Source organism: Garra rufa, chromosome 1, assembly GCF_049309525.1.
Source record: "Garra rufa chromosome 1, GarRuf1.0, whole genome shotgun sequence".
Lineage (NCBI taxonomy): Eukaryota > Metazoa > Chordata > Actinopteri > Cypriniformes > Cyprinidae > Garra > Garra rufa.
The window spans coordinates 59,889,846-59,912,262 of NC_133361.1; the positions used below are offsets into that span (position 1 = coordinate 59,889,846).

At 37.6% G+C, this 22,417-nt stretch overlaps 1 protein-coding gene across 2 annotated transcripts in view; it reads right to left on the minus strand.

Annotated features, from left to right (window-relative positions):
* cyth1a (cytohesin 1a) overlaps positions 1–22,417 on the minus strand; it is a 55,489-nt gene that overhangs the window by 14,634 nt on the left and 18,438 nt on the right. The window contains exons 1-6 of one of the 2 annotated variants that reach the window (XM_073843382.1): positions 21,991–22,204; positions 6,040–6,122; positions 4,684–4,748; positions 4,251–4,317; positions 4,034–4,152; positions 273–353 (exon numbers count right to left, since the gene is read on the minus strand). In XM_073843382.1, the coding sequence (XP_073699483.1) occupies positions 273–353; positions 4,034–4,152; positions 4,251–4,317; positions 4,684–4,748; positions 6,040–6,122; positions 21,991–22,018 (443 nt within the window). In that variant the 5' untranslated portion in view covers positions 22,019–22,204. Of the gene's footprint in view, positions 1–272; positions 354–4,033; positions 4,153–4,250; positions 4,318–4,683; positions 4,749–6,039; positions 6,123–21,990; positions 22,205–22,417 lie in introns of those variants that run through there. The other variant, XM_073843381.1, reaches the window with a different exon arrangement.

The window sequence follows — 22,417 nt, forward strand, 5'->3', positions numbered from 1 at the left end:
GCTTAGCGTTTCAACTGACATTTTTGACAACGAACCTAAAGATACCAAACCTAAAGGCATAGTGATACATTCTCAACATGATTGGTCAGGTTGAATGACATATATTTCGTCACAGAAATCTCCAAACAAAAAGAAAAGGTGCGTCCACACTTACTCAAATGAACAAAGCAATTGCACCAGAGTTTGTTTTAATCGAACCAAACATGACAAGTGTAAAACACACCCTAAGTGAGGCCAGGGAGCACAACACTGGATTCTACAGTCAGTTTTACCTGAGAGCCTGAACCAGGTTCAAATCTGTGAACTCATGCAGCTCCACAAAAGCATGAAGGACTTGGATATTGAAGTCATCCCTGTTAAACAAAGAGAAAATGAGAGCAAGTTGTAAGTAACATTTAGCAGACACTTTGTTTCAAGAAACTTGTTGGACTAACCAAAGTTTAAAGGGGTCATAGATTATGATTTCACCTTTTATAACTTTAGTTAGGGTGTAATATGGCTGTTTGAGCATTAACAACATCTACAAAGTTACGAAGTTCAAAGTTTAATGCACAGGGAGAAAAACAAACGACTGGTACTCTTAAAAATAAAGGTGCTTTAAAAGGTTCTTCATCGGATGTCATAGAAGAACCATTTTTGGTTCCTCAAAGAACCATTCAGTCAAAGGTTCTTTAAAGAACCACCTCTTTCTTAACTTTTTATAATCTGAAGAACCTTCTTTCACCACAAAGAACCTTTTGAGAAAGTTTCTTCAGTTTCTTCTTCTTCTATGGCATCGTGAAGCACCTTTATTTTTAAGAGTGAAGGGACTACAACAAGCTTCTTCCTGGGTTAGTGACATCACAAACATAATCCCTGCTCCCAGGAACATGCAACTAAGATAAGAAGCTTAGGGTAAGAAAACGTGCACTAGGCGGTTAGCGAATCACAACACACTCGGCAAGCTAGCCAATCTGAACCCATTGCGAATTTCTGAGGGAGGAACCAGGAAGTCAACAGACCATTTTTAAGAGAACAGAAATGCAGTGTAGAGTAGAGTGTAGAGTATATATATATATATATATATATATATATATATATATATAATATCCTAATGATTTTTGGCGTAAAGGTAAAAAACAATCATTTTGACCCATACAATGTATTTTTCACTATTTGACTACGAATATATTGTGCTACTTAAGGCTGGTTTTGTGGTCCAGGGTCATATATGGATTACTTTTATGATGTCTTTATGAACTTATCAATGAAGGGACAGAAATGGCCCAGGTTTTGTTACAAATATCCTTATTTTTAAAAATCATTTGGGTTTGGAATTACATGAGGATGAGTAAATGACAGAATTTTCAATTTTGGATGAAATATCCTTTCAAAGAATAGTTTTCCCACGGATAAATATCCTGCCAATTTTATTAACAATCATGTTGTTCCAAACCTGTGGGATTTTCTTTATTTCATGGAACACAAAAGGAACGGTTTTCGATTGAAAAATGTACTGGCTGCTCATTTACATTTAATGTGGATAAATAAATTAATCTTATGCTCTGGAATGAGTATTAGCAGAAGCTTTCACGTTGCTTAATAGCCAATTACCCTCCTCCATCCCCAGCTCCTCCTCTCGTCCAGTCAGGATTCTGCCTTTTGATTCTTTTTCGAATCAGGCTAATTTCTAAAACTGCATCTCATAACAGCTCACAACCTCTAAGTGTTTACTCTAAATAAGTGCTCACTATTTTTCATATCATGCATTTAGACAATGTAATAGATAATGCATATGTGTGGATACAAATTCATAGCTCAGCCTCTTGTACAAGTCTTATTCAACACAAAGTGGACGTGAGATCATTTAGCACTGCACCATTTTTCAAAACCTTGCTATTTAACCTCTACAAGCGGAGGATGTGATATCCCTCATGGGGATGACGGCGATCTTGTCCTCCCTACACCCTTTCCCGGTGATCTGGTGACAGTGCACTCAATGAACAAAGCACTGCAGAACCCCTCCCTACCAGAAGAGCTGAAGTGCTCAGAGATACAATCTGATCTGCTGTCTTAGTGCCCTGCTCTCCATTTCCTGACTTTTTCAGCAGCCACACCCAGACTGAAGCAGAGAAGAAAACAAGGAAGTAGAGGGAATGAAATCCAAGATGAGACAAAGAAGCCAAAAAAGCAACTCTTGCGCAGATGCAACCAAGTCACTAGGTGTTGCCCAGTGAACTAGAATAACATGCCTCTTTGAATTATAGAATTTTAGTCCTCTTTGAGTCAACATTCCTTTAATATGAAGAGTCTAATGAGCTTAGAGTCAGGATAAAAGGCTAATCAAAAACAGGCGCAGATGAGATTTACAGAGCAAGCCACATTATCCGGTATCTCTGTACAAATGACAGTAAGAAGATGACACTGGTTTCCAAGAATTTAGCACAAAGACCAGTTGACAGATATTAAATTAAACTAATGTTTTTACAAATAGTGGATTTAAAGGTATAGAAGTAATCTAATGCTGCTTATGAGTTTTAAAGTCAAAATTATTCTGCGATATGCATTTTGGTGATTCTAACACATTAGGTAAGCTACATTTTATTGAATCAAATTATATTTAACTACACCAAACCAAACCAGACCAGAAGAGGCTTGGTTGATCAAAATGTTATTAGCTGCTTAGTCGCAGGAAAAAAAAGTCACGTAACAACGAAATATTGCGCTTTTGTAAAATAATGAAAGCAAACAGAATGCACTTTCTGCCGTCTCGGTCTCTGTGAACTTGAGCATGCAACTTCGAAACTCTGTGTATACTTGCCTTTCAGACATGAAAAATATATTTGTAGAGAGTAAAATGTCTACTTTCAAATGAACCAATTCAATTATAAAACAAATATTATCAGATCACGTAATCCATATGAAACATGCATACAGGAACATCCATTAGTGCTGAAATGACGAGTTGCTGACCTTATCGCTTAAGCCGAAAACAAAGAAAATGCTAGTTTATCAATAAATTATTAAAACGTTAATGCAGTCGCCTTGCTGTTTTTCTCAGACACATTCATAATTATTATATCTGCCGGTGCACTGTGGAAAGCTTTTTTCGCATACGCTTCAGCGCTTATTAGACTATGTAAGTAATTAATGGCTCATTATTAGGATTTATATGGTTTATTAATAAACATGCGACTAATACTCTAGACTACTAGTTGACCAGACCAGAAAAATCTTTAGTTGAGGGCAGCCCTACTTTTGAGACACTTTGTAGTCGAATTTACAACTGAATGGTGAAATTTTGCATTGCATTTTTCAAGAGGAATCTGCGTGATCAATAATATTGTGTAGGAAGAAAACATTTCCCCACACAGATTTTTCACCATGAATTCACTGCACTGACCAACAGAATGCTGTTTGGGATGAAGCTGACTTCTGTGGGAGTGGTGTTTTGTGTGCATCACCACACTACTGACAATGGACACAATGGACCTTTTACAGTAGCAACTGAAATTGAGCTAATTTCAGCATCTTAAAGAAACAAAGGTGGACAGACTGAAGCTACTGTAGCTACTTGTACCTCTTAGAAGTTTAATACAACTTGCATTAGTCCAACATGCATTACATAAACAAAATATGCGACATTATTCAAAATTGCAAAATAATAACGATATCACTATTACTACTAGTTTCTGTTCTTTTGTTTAGTGTTTTGAAAGCCTCAGAACACCATCTCTGCAACTGGTGCTACCAAATCCACTATTTGGAGAACATACTGTCATTGCTGTAATACAGGGGTGCCCAATCCTATCAGAGATCTACAATCCTGCAAAGTTCAGCTTCAACCCTGATCAAACACACCTGAACCAGCTAACTAATAGCACTTGATAATTATAGACAGCTGTGTTGGAGCAGGGCTGGAAATAAAGTCTGCAGGTAAGTAGATATCCGGGAACAGGATTGGGCACCCCTGCTCTAATATAAGAATTAACATATTCGAGTGAATTGTCCTTTATCTGACACAATGGATGTTCACTAAAAACCACACATTCACCTCTCTCCCAGGTAGTCTCCTATTGCAGTCTTGTTAAGACCTTCACCCTTGTAGAGGAAGCGTGCAATGTCTTCACTGGTGTTCTTCAGAAGGTCATTTTCAATGAGGAACTGGATCCCCTACAAACAATCATATATTCAAGGTGTTTAGGCTCTAAAATAAGACAAATTATGCAGAATTAATTCAGTGAATGTGCTTTGATAGATGGCGTAATCACCTTTTTGGGATCCATGTTGAATTTCTTGCGGCCCATTGCCACTTGTTTGTTCCTCTGCATATTTTTCCTACAGGGACATAAATTCCTGATGTTAATGTTTCTTTATGGCCTATTACAAAATATTTCATAAGGTTTATTTAATTTACAGCCATACTGACAACCAACATAATCACTGACTAATGGATACACAGGTGAAACCGCTCCTTCAGAGAATGGAGAGGTCTTGTAAAATGAAACGGGGATGAATGGGATTGGGAATTTGATACTAATTTTTTTGATTCTCAGTTGGATTCTCTGCACAGAACACTTCTAAAATACGCTGACAGTTTTCTAAATAATTCTCTAGCTCAGATGCTAGTCTGAATTGACCTCGCGCATGACATCAGTGGAAGTGAAGTGCGTATGAGTAGTCTGTCAGGGGACTCTCACTCACCTCTCCTCTGTGGAACCCAGGTTCTCAATCTCACTGGTCACTTCGGCTATCTCATCTTTCAGACGCTGTGGTGAGAAGACATAAGATGGTTAAAATCAGACGAAGCTTCAGAGATAATAACTCTGCACTACATTGCTTGATAAAGATGAGAAATTAGGTTTGCTGTGAGTGAAGGCGTGATGAAATTGTCAGCAAAAAAAATTCAGCATGAAACAACAAAATCAACCTATCAAGGTTGGCTTCTTCCACCTTATTGTTTAAACACACACTTATCTGGAGCACATTGTGCATAATTAGGACAATGTGTTAAAGGTACTGTGGCAGTCTCATGTCACATGTGTCCTGTCCCACCTCAACGAGGCCTGACATTAAATCTAATTCCAATGAATGAATGGTTTGCTCTAGATTGCTCTGTTTGATATAAATGTCATTAAAGGAAGACAATTGGAGAATGGCCCCAGAGTAGAGACTGAAGACATCAAAATTGGATTATTTTAGCATGTCTTTGTAGAGATTAATGGAGTTAGGATACAAGCCCGTCTCTTCTGCCAAGAGTTTAGTGACGGTCTGGAGCCAGACTGAGGAGTTTTCCCTCCTCGTATTCATTTTTCCTGTTTAACCACCAACTGTATGGTGGTGAAACTTACTCAAGTGTTTGTTCTTGTCTGTTTATATGTCTAAAACATTCACTAGAAAAGAAAAGGCTGTTTTAGTTTTCCCAGACGTTTGTCTTCCCAAAGGAAAACTGCCTCAAGGATAGAACGAACCACTTCTGTCATGTAGAAATTTGGTTTGGAGAGGGCAGGAAAGTTTTCTTACAGTTGTTAACTTAAAGTAAACAGAATGCTATAAGAAATCATACATTCCCATAAAAACCGAATGAACTTTAAGTATGTAGCATACTAGAGGTCAGGGCCATGAGATATTAAATCTATTTGACTGTGTCACTGTACAGCTCAAAGTGATCAGTATTTAGCTCATGTATGAGTGTCCTTTCCTAAACAATTCCACCCTATTCCTGTCAGCTTGAGTCATTTCCTATTGGACAAATTGTGTTCATAGTTAGTGAATTAGTGGTCAGATTCTGCATTTTTTTTACCACTTATACCACATATATAAATTTTGATTCCTGAAGTTGTTTAATGGCAGCTATGAGATAAGATAAAAACTAATACAACTAATGGTTTTATTTAAGCAACTTAAAATAAATAATATTAATGAATAATAAATAAATATTGTATCATGGACTAAAACATTACTTTCAAAACAAAGAGCCTCTACTACACATGCAGCCAAAACATTTAGCTCATATCAGAGCTGGACTTTAATGAATGATTCACTCCAGTTCTTCATTACCTGAATGTCATCCAGCAGCTCCTGCTTTCGCCGGCGGATGTTTTCCAGTTCTTTCTGCTCCTCAGGTGTGAGGTCGTCCGGCACTGAGGACAAGAAATAAAACATGATTTTTTTTTTCAGTCAAACACCTTGAAATGTTCTGATAAGGCTGTAGTGCCGATAATAGATACTAACATTGTTAGGTACAAAGATTAGGTGAGAGAAAGAGCCGTGGACAAAATCAACACAGTATCACCTTGCAGAAACATACACACATCAATCAACATATTACTGTAAAGACACAACAACAACAACCAGGCCTGGTTACCTTGTCAAGGTTGAACATTGTGATGCATCATGAAATTGTAATTTGTTGAAGAGAAAGGTGCTCTAATAGAAATATCCACAAATTCCTGCAGATGGCCACAAGACGCACAAAGTAATCCAAATGGCAATTCACAAATCAATAAAAACCCTCGTGAGAAACAGCAGACCAGCAAACTTGCCTAAATTATGCCTTCAGCATCACAGAAACGGGCTTACTGCTTTCTAGCCAGACACCACAGTCCTCACAAACTTTATTCCATGTGACTGCTAGATCTCACTCACAGCATCCTCCTATAGCCATGGCAACCCATCACTGTTTCGAACCCCATCTGTGAGGGTGTCGAAAACTCAGTGGGCAAAACCATCTCACAGCTCATCTCACAGCAGATATCCACTCTGAAATATTCAGTTACAAAGGGATCACACAGTGAAATTGAATTGTCCTACTTAAATCTTTCATCAAAGTCCATCAAAATCGTTTAGTAAAACAAGTAGAAGTGCAAAATATTTCTATCATAGTGATAAATGCTACCTCATTTCATGACGAAAACGTATCTGTGGGAACGTTTTCTCAAGGTGTCTAAAACGTACCACTATGTATGCTTTATGACATATTTGATGTCCATTGAGTGGCACTTTAACTCTAATGTTACTGAAAAATTAAACATATGGAGCTGTAATCATAATCATCTGTTGAAAACTGTAGTGATATGTACTTATTGGTACGTATTTCGCATCTTGCGAAAAAGTTTCCACAGGTACGTTTTCGGTTATACATCACAATCGTTAGCTAGATTACTACATTCATTCATAGATTTTCAGCATTAATTCAAATGACTGAAACAGAGACTAAACATAAAGATTCATAGTAACTACTTATTTGCATGTATTAAAAAATAAATATATAAAATATCTGCTCATACTGGGTCGACACATTCTAAAAAACCTCTAAAACATTGAAATGATGACCCTAAAATTACCAGTTAAGTAACATGTGACACAAATACTACACAACATGAATAAAAGCTGATTTGAAAAGAAACTAACCATGTAAAAACCCTTCTAAGTTCTCAGAGTTTGAGGGAAAGACATGGTGAACCACTTCACATACACGCTGCTCTATTCTGTCTCCTGTACTGACGCAGTCTGATGGAAAACCCCTCAAAATCGTACAAGTTACAAACACAGAGACGTCAAAGTTCTGCTTTCTTCAGCAGTGAACAATGAAATGAGGTGAAGAGAGAGCTCAGTGTCTGCTCTGCTCAAAAAACCCACATGAGAAGCATGAATTCAGTGTAATGCCACAGGAGGACGGGTTCCCCACGCAGGTTCTTTCCCTTCACTGCCTAAACATCTTCTGGAGTTTTTTCCTTGGCACAGCCGCCGGCAGTTCCTCGTAATGATGTCTTTGAAAATATGGATTGTATAAAGCACTATATAGATACAAACGACTTGACATTAATTAAGACCAATGTAGCATATCTGCCGCTGCTCAAAACTGATAAATGAGTCAATCCCAAATCAAATTTTAGGGCTGCGGGATTAGATCAGGTCTCAAATGGAGTAATTTCACTGGAACAGTCAGGCTGTTAATCAGAATCACCCACACATGCTACAACATCCCACATACGAACCCACACACACAGCTAAAGTGTCAGGAGAGTCACAAACAAAGTCATCTCACACTTTTCTGTACTCTCCACCTGATTTTGCAATGCAACAGTAACCCATTTTCTGTGAATGTGCAATACATTCAAATGGTTAGCCAGTATAGGTAAATAAGTAGAATAACCACAGTAAATGTTAAAATGATTGGCATACAGTTAAAGGTGTTTATCATTATGATCATTAATCAAATATAATGTAAATATAATGTAAATACCAGTATGCAGACTGTTTTGTAGAGATAGAAACAAGTTACAAACTGCTGCTGTGTGTCTTTATTGTTCAACAGCATTGACTACGATTTTCTTGACTATGTATTTTCCAATGTTGAAGACTAATAAAGGGTAATTCTACTATCTTAACTAATTTATTTCAAGTAGTGCTCAAAAGTCTGGGACAATTTCTGAATTGATTTGAAACTGATTGCATTTTAACTGTAAAAAACAATATTCACAATATGTAATCAGCATCTATATTATCTAGCAGAGGAATTGTTAATACTGATTATATTTACCAAATTTAAATACAGTTGAAGTCCAAAGTTTGCATACACGTATGATATTTAGGCAAAATCACCATTCTGTTCAAAAGTTAAATCATATTGCATTTTTGTAGCCAGTGTTTTATATATAACTATATAATTTACTGCTTCGTTTTTTAAATGGCAGATAAATTGGTCTGTTTTAGGAAAATATGATGAAAAAGAAATGATAAATAAGGCAACAGTTGTGTCAGAAAAGAAGCCCACTGTATATTCTCATTTGTGCTCTAAATAGCAACCCAGTATAAATATAAAACATATAAAACATTTTCTAACAAAACCAAACTGTTTCCAACTAATAACAGAAACTGAAGATTCGAAGTGCCAAAACCAGCATCTCTCAACCGCGTCTCACACGCCCATGTTTTGGATTTGTAAAACACAGCTCAGCTGGTTTGATCAGGGTATTATCCAGAACATGCTCTTCTGCTTATTCATTGACCTGGTTTATCATGGGCTTTTGCTGACATATTTAGTGTGCATACTCGAATCTCTACTCTGGGTTCTGCTCCTGACTGACAGCAGCAGGGGTTTTTATTGACCTGTTTGTGTGGTCCTTATTTAAACCACGAACAGTGAAGAGATTTCACTCTTATTAGTCGCAAAAGCAGCTCTACAGTTGTTCAGAGTGAATGGAAGGGTGGAGCCCTTCCTAATGGGCAGAGGCACCATAACCCAGCAAAAGAAAAACCACAATTACCGAGAGCCTCTTGACATAAACAAGCCCTTGAAGACCAAGCCCGATTTCCATCTTGTCAGAATTGGCACACACTTACTTTCCATCCAAAACCACTCCTCTCAAAGTCAGGAAATTAATACTCAAGGATCTCCTCTCTTGGATCTAACCCAGTGCCTATGGGAGCCCAAAGCTCTACAGTAAAAAATGCCCATACATAAGCTTAAGTGCTATGAATGTAATATGAATGAGCTGCAAAGAAATTGCAGAGATATACATCCTCTCCAAGTGATCCTGATTTTATTCCTGATCATTGTAGGAACATATGACCTGCAGTAACGGTAACAGAATTGTATTGCTAAGCCAACAGAAAGCTACCGACAAATGGACGATGAAAGTACATGCTGACAGACAGGGATTGGAGCAAGACCAGGGCCAGAAAGTAGAAGGTCCCAGAAGGTTCTTCTCCAAAGAACAGGACACAAGCTGTTGGTGCCTCAGAACTTAACGGGATAGTTCAACCAAAAATTTTAATTCTGTCATTAATTACTCACACTCATGTTGTTCCAAACCCTTAAGTCCTTCGTTCATCTTCGGAACACAAATTAAGATATTTTTGATGAAATCTGAGAGCTTTCTGACCCTGCATAGACAGCAACGGAACTACCACATTCAAGGCCCAGAAAGGTAGTAAGGACACTGTTAAAATAGTCCATGTGACATCAGTGGTTCAACCTTAATTTTATGAAGTTATGAGAATCCGTTGTGGTACTGTTGTGAAACGCTTGTCGAAGGCTGACACGGAAGAGTCGTTATTCGCGCAAAAAAGTATTCTTGTAGCTTTCTGGGCCTTGAACGTTTCAGTTGTGTTGCTGTTGATGCAGTCTAAAAGATCTCAGATTACATCAAAAATATTTGATCTTGTGTTCCGAAGATGAATGAAGGTCTGAAGGCAGAGGTCTCAACTCAATTCCTGGAGATCCGCAGCTCTGCAGAATTTAGCTCCAACCAGCTCCAACTCACACCTGCTTGGAAGTTTCTAGTAATCCTGAAGACCTTGATTAGCTGGATCAGGTGTCTGATTAGGGTTGGAGCTAAACTGTGCAGAGCTGTGGCCCTCCAGGAATTGAGTTTGAGACCAGTGTTTTAAGGGCTTGTAATGACATGAGGGTGAGTAATTAATGACAGAATTTTCATTTTTGGGTGAACTATTTCTTTAACTCTTGGCAGCACAAGGGAGACTATCCCTACAAGTGAGCAGTAAAACACGTTTGAAAGAATATGGTGAATGGCAGCATTGTGGCTCAGTGGGGAGAATTATAACATCACAGCAAGAAGGTCTGCATGGGTTTTCCCTAGGTGCTCAGGTTTCCCCCTATAATCCAAAGACATTTCAACACAGTGGTGGACTGGGCATGCTTCCCGGGGCCAGTTGCATAAACTGCTTAAACTAGTCTTCAAAAGTTAGTCATCTAACTTGTTTTCTTAAAGAGAAGATCATATGTTTTTGTCCTAATATTGTGTTGGAGTCCCTTACAACAGGTTTAAATGCATTTAAGATAAGAAAACATTGTAATTTTCTCAGAATATACAGAAGCCAAGATTAAAGAAGCAGTCCTCTGTAAAATGTTAAGCACACAACAAAAGGTTTGAATTGTATTGCCGTGGCATCGTGAAAAAAAAAAGAAAAAGATTTTTAACCCCCAATCATCATCTTTCGGCAATGAAAACTAAACAAACTTGCATTCACAGCGCAGGACATATTGTCTTCTCGACATGATGTAAACAAACTAACTAGCAGAAGTGTTTGTGGGCAGGTCAGAGTGTTCATATTTTGCAGGCAGGTAAGGATTATGCTAATGTTTACCTGGTGACGTAGATCGTAACAGGGAGAAGACTCGAAAACATGACGACTCATTAAGACAATTCTGAGTCGACTCTTTCTTCTGCGAGACAATATCTTTATGTATAATGTGCATTTTTGATTAACAACTTTGCAGACAACTTTGTTTACTGACAGACTGTTTGAAGGATAGCTACTTTACTGCAAAAAATATATTTTTCAAAAACCCTTTTGAACTGCTCTTTAAAGACTGATAATAACTTTATAAAGCCAATCTGAGTCTGAAAAGACTGATTACCTCTAGGCTAACTGCTGGTTGCTCAAACTATTTCTTAAGACACAGTCTTAAAATAGTGACTATGTTTATGTAACTGGCCCCAGGATGCTTCCCTGCCTGCGGCCAGAGAGCATCCCTGCAACCCTATATAGTACAAGTGGTTTGAAAACGAATGAATGGAATGCGGTAAATGTCTACTTGTTGGCTAAGTGGAATACTGAAATGATGGCTCATGACTCCTTGTGAGGACCGGAAAACTGCATTTATTCACCATTATGTCCTTCTAATATCTCTTAAATGCAGCTGAATCAATTGCATAGTGTCTTTAGTAGAATCTGCCTAAAATCTGCTTTGATTTTAAGTCTCTGTAAAGAGGCCACTGTCTTACCAGCCTGTAAACATTAAACATTTACTCAAAAAACCTGTTCACCACCCAAAGACACGTCTCTGTTTCCATGTGTTTATTTTCAAATCTGGTTTATTTGCTTGGTCTGAATAAGAGTTTCACACCCTTCCCAATCTAGGTCCCTTTAAAACTGTACTTTATGAAGTTCCAAGCGTAGGTTTGAGAGGAGCCCAATCATTCAGTCCTGTCATTTATCATTACAAGCCTATATAAGCAGCACTGATTGCACCATCCCAGAGTCAATTCTTCCAGCATCCCTCCACCTCCTCATCTCCACCTCTATTTCTGTTCTTCTCCCTCAAGGTCATTGGCCTCAAACTCAATTCCTGGAGGGCCATAGCTCTGCACAGTTTTGCTCCAAGCCTAATCAAACACACCTGATCCAAATAATCAAGGTCTTCAAGATTACTAGAAACTATTAAGCAGGTGTGAGTTGGAGCTGGTTGGAGATCAACTCTGCAGAGCTGTGGCCCTCCAGGAATAAAGTTTGAGACCACTGCTCTAGGTAGTACCGCAATGGGAAGGTGGAACTAGGAGCTCAAGTCAAGCCTCAAGTTCGAGCCTCCGTTGAGGACAGCAGGTCGAACTTGATGAGTCCAAACTGTGAAACATTTGCAGCATCAATGTGAATACCTGTGTTAATACTAGTGGCAGCTGTTTACCATGTTAGGAAGGTAACAACTCAGGAATTTAATGTGTCAAATTATCAGTTTACTCTTGTTTTTATCTCTTTGGTTTGACTTCCAAAACATAACACATAGAACGACGCTTGCAAAGGTACTGACACATACCTGATCTCTGGTAGGGTGACCCTAAGATTGAAGTACTGAGAAACTAGATATAAAGGGTCATTGTTCAAGACACTGGACTCACTTTAATGAAGCGGGGACCGGTTCTGACCTGCTGAAAAATACAGAGCCCAGCATTTCCAAGGGCCGTGTGGGACTTCTTGGCAGTCGAATACAGAAGCAGTGGGCAGATCATTGATCACTGAACTCCATAAAGCCACCACTGCAACTATCCTTTGGAGAAATGAGACAATACCTTACTCTTCTGCCTGAGTTTGGCCTGCTGAGGATTGTTTAAGAAAACCTCCAATAATAATCATTCCCATAGCGACCACCAATTTTCTGTCCTTACATTCTTCATCTGAACATGAACATAGTGTATAGTGCTCATACGACTCCTGACAGACATACAATAACTCTTGTGGATGGATGAAATGAAGCTGATGGTTGTTCCACTCCTGCTAGACGCAGCAGGAATGGAACAGATGACTGCGACGAGAAGCCATGTACCACTAACCTCACTTGCTCACACACTAATCACTGTTGAGAGTTTACTCGAGTACACAAATACAATCAAACCACTCAATATACAACAGCACATGTAACAGACACTGGCATTCGTTCTTCAACAAAGAAAATGTAACACTGCATACTTGAAACAACACAAAAGTCCTAACCCAGCCATTTAAATTTTAAAGCCAACTGACCTGATTCTCTGATTTTTAGTGAAATCAATCTGTCGTTCTGATATCCGTCCACTTCTGTTCACTCATCAAAACTCTCTCCTTCTTCATTTTCCAAATTAGCAGCACAACCACAGATTAATTCAAACCAGACTACATATCCAGGTAAGAAGCGGCAGTCGAGTGTTCATTGACATTGGCTACAGCGAACCGAGGAACAGGAAGACACATTTCACATACTGCTGAAGTCCATGTGTTGACACTCCTCTCCATCCCACACTCTGTCTATCTCTCTCTCCTCCCTCCTCTCTCACACATTATGCCATCGCAAACAGGGAAGCCCCATCTAGTGGCTCTTTCTTGCAGACGTTCACTCCTAATTTTTTTCTAGATCAAGCAAATAGACTGTCCACAGGAGCCAACGTTTTCAACACAAATACAAACTGGCCAATCACAGTTTGCTTGATTTAGGTGTATCTCATATATAGTACTCACTATTAAAGTCTCTTGAATACTGTTGAATACTAATACAGTATTGGTGTATGAATGTGACGAGGGCAAGTAGGGGAGGAAATGTCATTGGTCTCACTCAGGCCAATGAGTCACATTCACGTCACTACTTTATTCACATGGCCTACTTGTAGCACAAATGTTGACGTAGTTCAAACAAAGCATGGCCTATCAATGTAAAGGTCATGGGTTTAATTTCTATGCAAGGCCCTATAAATGTGTTTTGAATCATAATTTTAATAACAATTCTAGTAAAATGTTAATTGATTAGTAGATCAAACAGAACATTCCATGTAATTTACAGTAAAATACCAGTACATTTACAGTTTTTGTTCTAATTCGTTTTTCTTATAGTTAAACACAACTTATGTCATATCTTGTGTTGTTAAATTAAGGTTTAAGTTATAATATGTCACAGTTTGCTTTATTTGGCTATCCTCACTTACATAAATTAACTATAGTTTCCTGAACCCACTATTAGAAAAATATAAAAAATTATATCTGGTGTCTGAAATTTTTTTGGTTTGACTGTATTAGAGTTTGCATGTAGATTGTTCCTTACCTTCTGTGTTTTTAAGGTAGTTTAAGGTAGTTTAAGTTGTTACTAGGGCTGGGCGGTATGACAGTATATATCGTTACCGCGGAATGAAATGTGCACCGTAAAATATTTTTTTATTCTGTGTATACCGCGAAATGTAAATAAGTGGGCATGGCCAACTCACGTGCAGCACGCGAGGCTGAGACTGGTCAAACCGTTGAATGCAAGACTGAAGGAAAGCTGGGAGGTTGTAAAAACATGGAAAAGGAGAAACGAGTCCTTTTCTTTTCTTAAATATTCAAGCTTATTTATTATATAAAGCCCTTTTGTACAATTTCTAGAATAACTACCTATATGAAAAACTATATCGTGAAAGATATCGTTACATTGAAATAAAATTTCTCATACCGTGAAATAAAATTTTGGTCATACCGCCCAGCCCTAGTTGTTACCATATTTTTTACCATAGGCTATTAAGTTTGTTTAACTACAGCTGCTGTGATTTTTTTACTTTATAACTTCAAATATATATTTTTATAGTACTCGTAAAATGTACTTATGTTTTCAGTTTCATTTGTTCATTTCTTAGGGTGTGTTCATGTTTGGTTTGATTAAAACGAATTCTGGTGCGATTGCTCTGTTAATGCGGTTTATTTGAGTAAGTGTGAACGCTGCCATCTGAACCCTGGTGCACACCAAACAAGCAGACCACTATGCCTATGCCGTGTCACTATGCCTTTAAGTTCGGCATCTTTAGGTTCGCTGTCAAAAATGCCAGTGTGAACGCTAAGTGGACCGGAACCAAATGTATCATTTTCCTTTTTGGTCCGGACCAAATTAACCAAACGAACCGAACTACAAGTGTGAACACACCCTAAAGTTATCTCTTTACATCTCTACAGTGGCCCGCTGTATGCATCTCATCTACGCCGATAACCTTAATAACGGCATGATCAACATGACAGCTCATCAAGGCCTGAGATCATCTTTAAATGCGTTTTCCTGGAATCCGTCAGCTTCAGTGTGTCCTGTGAGGGTCTTAAATCAGTGGAGGGCAGAGCTCCAAAGAGATGACACAGCTCTGTGTCATATCACACGACTCACATGAGCGAGTGAAAGCCAGGGAATCAATGCAGCAGGCCTAAGCCAAAAATAACATGAACAACAATAACAGACTGTTTCAAGCTGTATATGCAGGATGCAGGCTAATTTATTTTTATCATGGGCCTAGCTAAACAATTACGAGGCACCGGAGGATTTTGCTGCAGATCTGATTTGAGATCTATGAGGGGGAGCCTGGAGCAGACGGGCCGCTGTGCTGAGCAAACATCCTGAAGCTCTGCAGAGTAAACATCCTGCCGTTTATGTGAACAAATGAAAGCGTGCAGGAGAAATCTGATGAGTAAATACCACATATGACTATAGACTCTGCATGCGACAGCAGTTCTGACGAATCATGTGTAAAGTTTAATGTTTCATTAAATAACATTAAGTAACATTAAATAATTTTATTTAAGTTTAAAGGGATAGTTCTCCTTATCCAAAACAGCAAACACTTGGGCCCAAGAGCATTTGAACCCAAAGGTGTTCAGCGGGGTTCAGGTCTGATAAAAGTAAAAATTTAATTCTGTACCTGAACTAACCTGTTTAACAAAAACCATGATCTTAAAATTTTGGATGGCTACAGTACCTCTATAGCATGCATCATAATCTCAGGGATTGTGTTCACACTTGTAGTTCGGTTTGTTTAGTTCATTTGTACCAAAAAGAAAAATAATACATTTGGTCCTGGTCCGCTTAGCGTTCGCACTGCCATTTTTAATAGCAAACCTAAAGATACCAAACCTAAAGGCATAGTGATACGTTCACAATATGATTGGTCGGGTTGAATAACGTATAATTTCACAACGACCCATCTTTGACCCTTCTTTGACTTTGTATCTTTGTTTGGTACACACCAGGGTTCGGATGGCAGCGTTTACACTTGAACTGCACTAATAGAGCAAATGAACCGCACTAACAGAGCAATCGCACCAGAGTTTGTTTTAACCCTTATGCGGTCTTCGGGGGATTTCTGGACCCCGAATGGCGTTCGCTAAAATTTAAAAAAATGTTCCCTTTGTCCAAATGGTATGAGACTTTGTAAACCAGTCAACACTATCTTGATCTACAAATAAAAAATTAAATTGGAATGATAGCTTGATTTTATGTTAGTGTGAAAAAAAATACTCACGTTCGTGGTCTTTGCAATTTTTGTTATAAAATAATAGTTAAAAAAACAAAACAAAAGTTATTTTCCTGTTTATTAATGTTTTTACTCCTCAAGTGTGCAGTTTTTGGAGGATTTAGGATATTTTTTTAATATATATAAATTAATAAATTAATATTTTTTATAGGTTTTTATACAAAAACAGCTTTTTTTGTAAAATTCCCTTTCATAAAAAACCCACATGTCTAAATTTCATTCATGGGGATAAAATGGATAATTTCACATGGTTTAGTGTAAGATTTTTGCCCATCTTTTGGAAAATCCAGTTTTAAACGTAAAAAAAAATACTTTTACCAGTAGGTGGCTGCAGAGCTCCACTATATGCTTTTTGCTATTTAACCACCTGAAAGATATCTTTTCACAAGTTTTTTTCAGTTGAGTTCATATCTACATATCATGAAACACACAGGACTACATTTGGAGACCATAAAAACTGCTCTCTTATAATTTGTCAAAAAAAAAGAAAAAAGGATGTTGTTGTTGGTCAAATAGCAATTAGTTAATAGTAGTGCTCTGCAGCCATCTAGTGGTAAAAGTTATTTTTTTTACTTTTAAAACTGCATTTTCGAAAAAATGGGCGAAAATGTTACACTAAACCATATCAAATTATCCATGTTATCCCCATGAATGAAAGTTTAAAATGTGGGTATTTTGTAAAGTGAATTTTACATAAAAATCTGTTTTTGCATATAAAACTATTAAAAATAAATATTTATTTAATAATTTATATATATTTAAAAAATAGCATAAATCCTACGAAAACTGCACAAACTGCACAAATGTGGAGCAAAAACATTAATAAACAGGAAAAAAAATATTATATATTTTTTAAAAATATTATTTTGTTACAAAATTAAAGTTTTGTTGTCTCTAGAGACCCCAAAGACCATGAGTGTGATTCCAAAACGAAGACCGCATAAGGGTTAACAAAACCAAACATGACAAGTGTGAACACAACCTCATACAATGGCAGCTTAAATCTACAGGTGTGTTCACGCACCATCTTTGGTTAGATTAAAACAAACTCTGGTGCAATTGCTCTGTTAGTGCGGTTTATTTGAGTAAGTGTGAACGCTGCCATCTAAACCCTGGTGACAAGCGACCAACCAAACAAGCGGATTGAGAAAAATGGGTCTCAGTCCACTCCCAAACAAACTCTGGTGCAGTTAGGATGAAATATGAACACAGCACGGACCAAATATAAACATATCATTATGCCTTTAGGTACGGTATCTTCAGGTTCGCTTTCAAAAATGTCAGTGTGAACACTTAGCGGACCAGGACCAAATGTATCGTTTTCTTTTTTGGTCCGGACCAAACGAACCAAGTGAACTAAACTACAAGTGTGAACGCATCCTAAAAAACCCAAATAGGTGATATTAATTATTAGTAAATTCAGAGTAAACAGACCTCCCCTCTGGATTCACAAACGCTTCGTAAATTAAAAACACGTGTGTTAATGAATTCAAATTTTTTGTAAATAGGTTGCGGATGCACGCTCATTTGCAATTAGCATGGTCCCCGCCTATGGAAGTACAACTGCGTAATTTACATCTCCAGGATTGAGTGGAGACACTTTGGTTGCTAATAGGGATGTAACGATATTATCAATATCGTGATATCGCGATAGCAAACCTGTGACCATGATAATATCGAGACATGATGATATGAAACCAAAAGCCTTCCAGGCAAAAAGTGTAGTTTTTAAAATATATTTACTTCTTATTCTAACATAAAAGGTTAAAAAGTTGTGTTTTGGGCTATTATGCTTTGACACAGTATCTGTCAAACGAACTAAAACCGAAATTGCTTAATCCCTTTATCAAGTCTGTTTTCGCTACACATTTTAAAGCGAAGCACGCACTTCGTTCAGGCGATCAGCTCATGATCCGATGTTTTCCGTGCCTCAAAACGTCTCCGTTTACAGTAAATGAATGCAGTGAACTCATTATTGCTTGTGTTGTGAGTTTAGCTCGCGTTTGGGAATGTAGCAGCCACAAGTTATGCTTTATTTTCGCGACAGATGATTAAAGCTTTTTACTCCATTTATTTGTAAGCCTGTTTTCACTGAAGCTGGAGTTTTCCTTTAAAATCAAAGCTCTACTGCCATTTCCGTCAAACTTCAAACGAACTTGCGAAATATTATCGCAGTGCACCAAAATTAAGTGTCATCGGTTTGGCAGAAACAACACAGAACATTTCGCGCATTGAAAATCGCATGAATTTGACGAATTCAAAAGTTGACGTCAGAACGGCTCTACAAACAATTTACACAAGAATTTATTCTGCTTGTGTTTCATGAATGAGGCCAAATGAACATTACTTGACATTTAAAAAATAGCCTTGCTATTCAACCTAACAGTCTTTGGAACAAGGGTATTGGCATGTGAGAATATAAAAGGTAATGCTTAAACTGACATTCTGAGTTTCACAGTTAAGCTCTGTGTAAAGCTACCCGTCAATGCTGTCAAGCTTATAAAAACAAGCAAACAATTCAGAAATTCAGAAGGCTTTACAAGGAGAAATGTAAAGCTTGCAGTTTTGTTAAAGCAATCTAGATATTAAAGTCACCTTCATAATGCAATTATAATGAGATTCCAGAAATGATTGCACTTTATTTTACAGTGCGTGTACTTACAATGTACCTACCGAGTTCTGGTAATAACAGACCAACAGGGTTAGGTTTAAAGGTAGGTTCAAGGTTTGTAGCTAGTTATTACTATAATAAGTACATAGTATGTACAACTCAACAACACTGTAAAATAAAGTGCTACCACTGCGATTAAACTTTACCCCATGTGAACACAATACTTAAAATACTTCACATTACAACAAGATCAATGCGATTAAGCTCATAAGCGTAGTGACCACAGTCATAATAAAGTAAGTGCCATTTGATGTGAATCACAAAAAAACAGGCATGTAAATGCGAGGCGTGTTAACACGTGAATGGTTGAATTTGTTTAACGCAGCCTAAATGTACCACTAGAAACATCTAGGCTATGTCCTGTATATCAATTGATGGTAATAACACAGACACACAGTCAACATCCCGCATGCCCTTCACCTGGTAAACACAGCGACTGAAGCACACATGACAGGAAGTCACATGACCACAGCGGTCACATTGATAATCAACAGCGCACAGACAGGAAACTGAGCAGAGCTGAGCTGAGAAAAAAAAATAAAATCAATACCACCCCATTTTACACTACAGCTTAACTAACTCAAGTCAAACTCTAATAATATTAATCAGCACTGCATTTCCCACTATCCTTAGCTGCACTAAGTTTTAAAAAGCAGTGAGATGAATGCTTCTTCCCTGCCAGGGTTTAGTTTAAGGTGACACTTCCTGTCAAGTCTCTTTCTCAAGCGGCAGTTTAGACAGCCCACACCCTTACTATGAGAAAGAGCTCTAACCAGACGCATGTTTGAAGTTACAATATGTTAGTATTCAAATACAAAAATTGACGTAAATGTTATTCAAATTTAGAATCTGAAAAAATCTGAACAGATATGTACTCATGTTCTGTTAACCATTATATTTCAAACAAACTAACATCAACACCAATTTATATTTTATGTTTTGTAATAAATGGCATAAAATACAATCAGTCCTGACATTTACATTAATTTAGCAGTAACTATAAATGCATATTAGTAATATAATAACTCTAATTACGTATTACTAAAAGAGTTACTAAAAAAAGTTTAGAAAACTGAAAACTTCCATGTTTACATTTTTACACCAATATGAATGATTCTGAAGAAGTTCTTGCAAATGAATATGAAAAAGTTGAAAATTTTGAAATACACTCTTAAAAATAAAGGTGCTTCACGATGCCAGAGAAGAACCTTTTGTTTAAATGGTTCTATTAAAAAAAAAACTTTTAACATCTGAAGAACCTTTCTGTTTCACAAAAGGTTCTTTGTGGTGAAAGAAGGTTCTTCAGATTATAAAAAGGTAAGAAAGAGATGGTTCTTTAAAGAACCTTTGACTGAATGGTTCTTTGTGGAGCCTTCTATGGCATCGCTCTGAAGAACTTTCTAAAGCACATTTATTTTTAAGAGTGTATATTCAGTATATAAAGCTTTTACAGTTTTTATAAAAGATACTCTGTAGCACATAAACAAGACCCCAAGCAAAGCTCAAGCAGAACTGTATGTTGTGTTTTGTGCTGAGGCATTCTGTTTAACTGGTTTCTTCCTTTGTGGATGGTTCTACGCCATAAGACGTGCAAAGTGAAGAATATTTTACGTCGATACTCGATACTCAGAAGTCTGGCTATGCGAGATTGAAATATCAGCATTCTCCTAGAAAACATCCCATCCCCCTCACAAACCCAGACAGCTGAGCCACATTCCTCACCAGCAGACAACAAGTGTTACAAACACACATGACAACAGCATGGTACAATACACTGTTCAGGAGACATACTGCTTGCAAAGCAGGGAATTGGAATTCAAAGAAAAATGCTGTTCATGTATTCAGCGGCAGTTGAGGAGTCTGAACAAGTTGCAGCTTGTTTGAGTCACACCAGGAAGACAGACAAATTAAACATTACAGGTAGACTACCCAAAAATAAAGGTTCTTTACTAGCATCGATGGTTCCATGAAGAACCTTGAACATACATGGAACTTCACAAATGCAGAAAAGGTTCTTTAGATTTTTCTTTGTTCACTCAAAGATTCTTTGCTGAACCAAATTGGTTGTTCTATGGCATCACTGTGAAAAACACCATTTTGGAACCTTTATTTTCAAGAGTGTAAATGTGGAGAAAAGGAAGAAGTGTCAGAATTTGCTCAAAAAAAGTGAAGACAAAACATGTCAAAAACACTCATGAGGGATTTCTACAAAAACAAAAAGCTTATTAACCAAGACGTTTGCGCATACTTTAAATAAGAGGATCATGGAACAATAAAACACATTCATTCGGCTTAAAACCAGTGAGGCCTTTCATTCACAATGAATAATTCATAACATAACTGCATAGAAAAGATGATGGACAGTTCACATGAGGGAGTATTGTTGTCAATACAGACCCTGTGTAACAATCTGACAGCATTACTACACTCAAATAGGCTTTTGACCATCCTCATTGTAAAAAAATGTACTTTTTTGGTGTTTAGTTAGGAGGATGTTAAGTTAAATCTGTTTGCTAAACTTTGTCAAAAAAGGGTGCGTGAGAACCGTGAAACAAGACAATAATGTTTAGTCATGTATTTGTTTGAAGCTAGTTTGTTTCTAACTAGATCAAAATAAAACATGACGGATTACAAGAGTTGTTATAGGAAAAAAAAGATAAATAATATCAACTTCTAAAGGAGTCAAAGCGCTAAATGTAGTTGGCTAAACACAATATTTAGCCTATCAGGCACAATATTTAAAGCGCTTGTTTTTATGAAGAATAAGTTTGGCAAAAGTAACAGCTGCCGATCGTCACTCACCGACACCGTCTTCAGATTTCAGCACCATCGCGCGGTCTTTAATCACTTGGCACCGTAAATAAATCAACAGAAAGTTAAAAATATCTCGATTTACAACTACAGCTCAACTTTAACGTCAACTTTCGAGAAGAGAATCGGGTATTTTACATAATAGTCGAGACCGGAAGGATTGCGGTTGAGGAAGGGTGTTCATCCGTGAACAGGGGAGTGTCTTTTACCGTAACCGGCCAATCCCGAGCGCGTACCCGAGACCGAGAGGACAAACGCTTCTGTCTACACCGCTTCCGACACGGGCCGTGTCTCAAAGCCCAACACTCTCACTCGCTCATTGCCTACTATTGGCTGTCGAGTGTAAAATAAAGCGCGTAAAAAGTCTGAGCATGGAGCATTTGGGTAATTTTAAACAATTAAATGTGACAGTAATTCC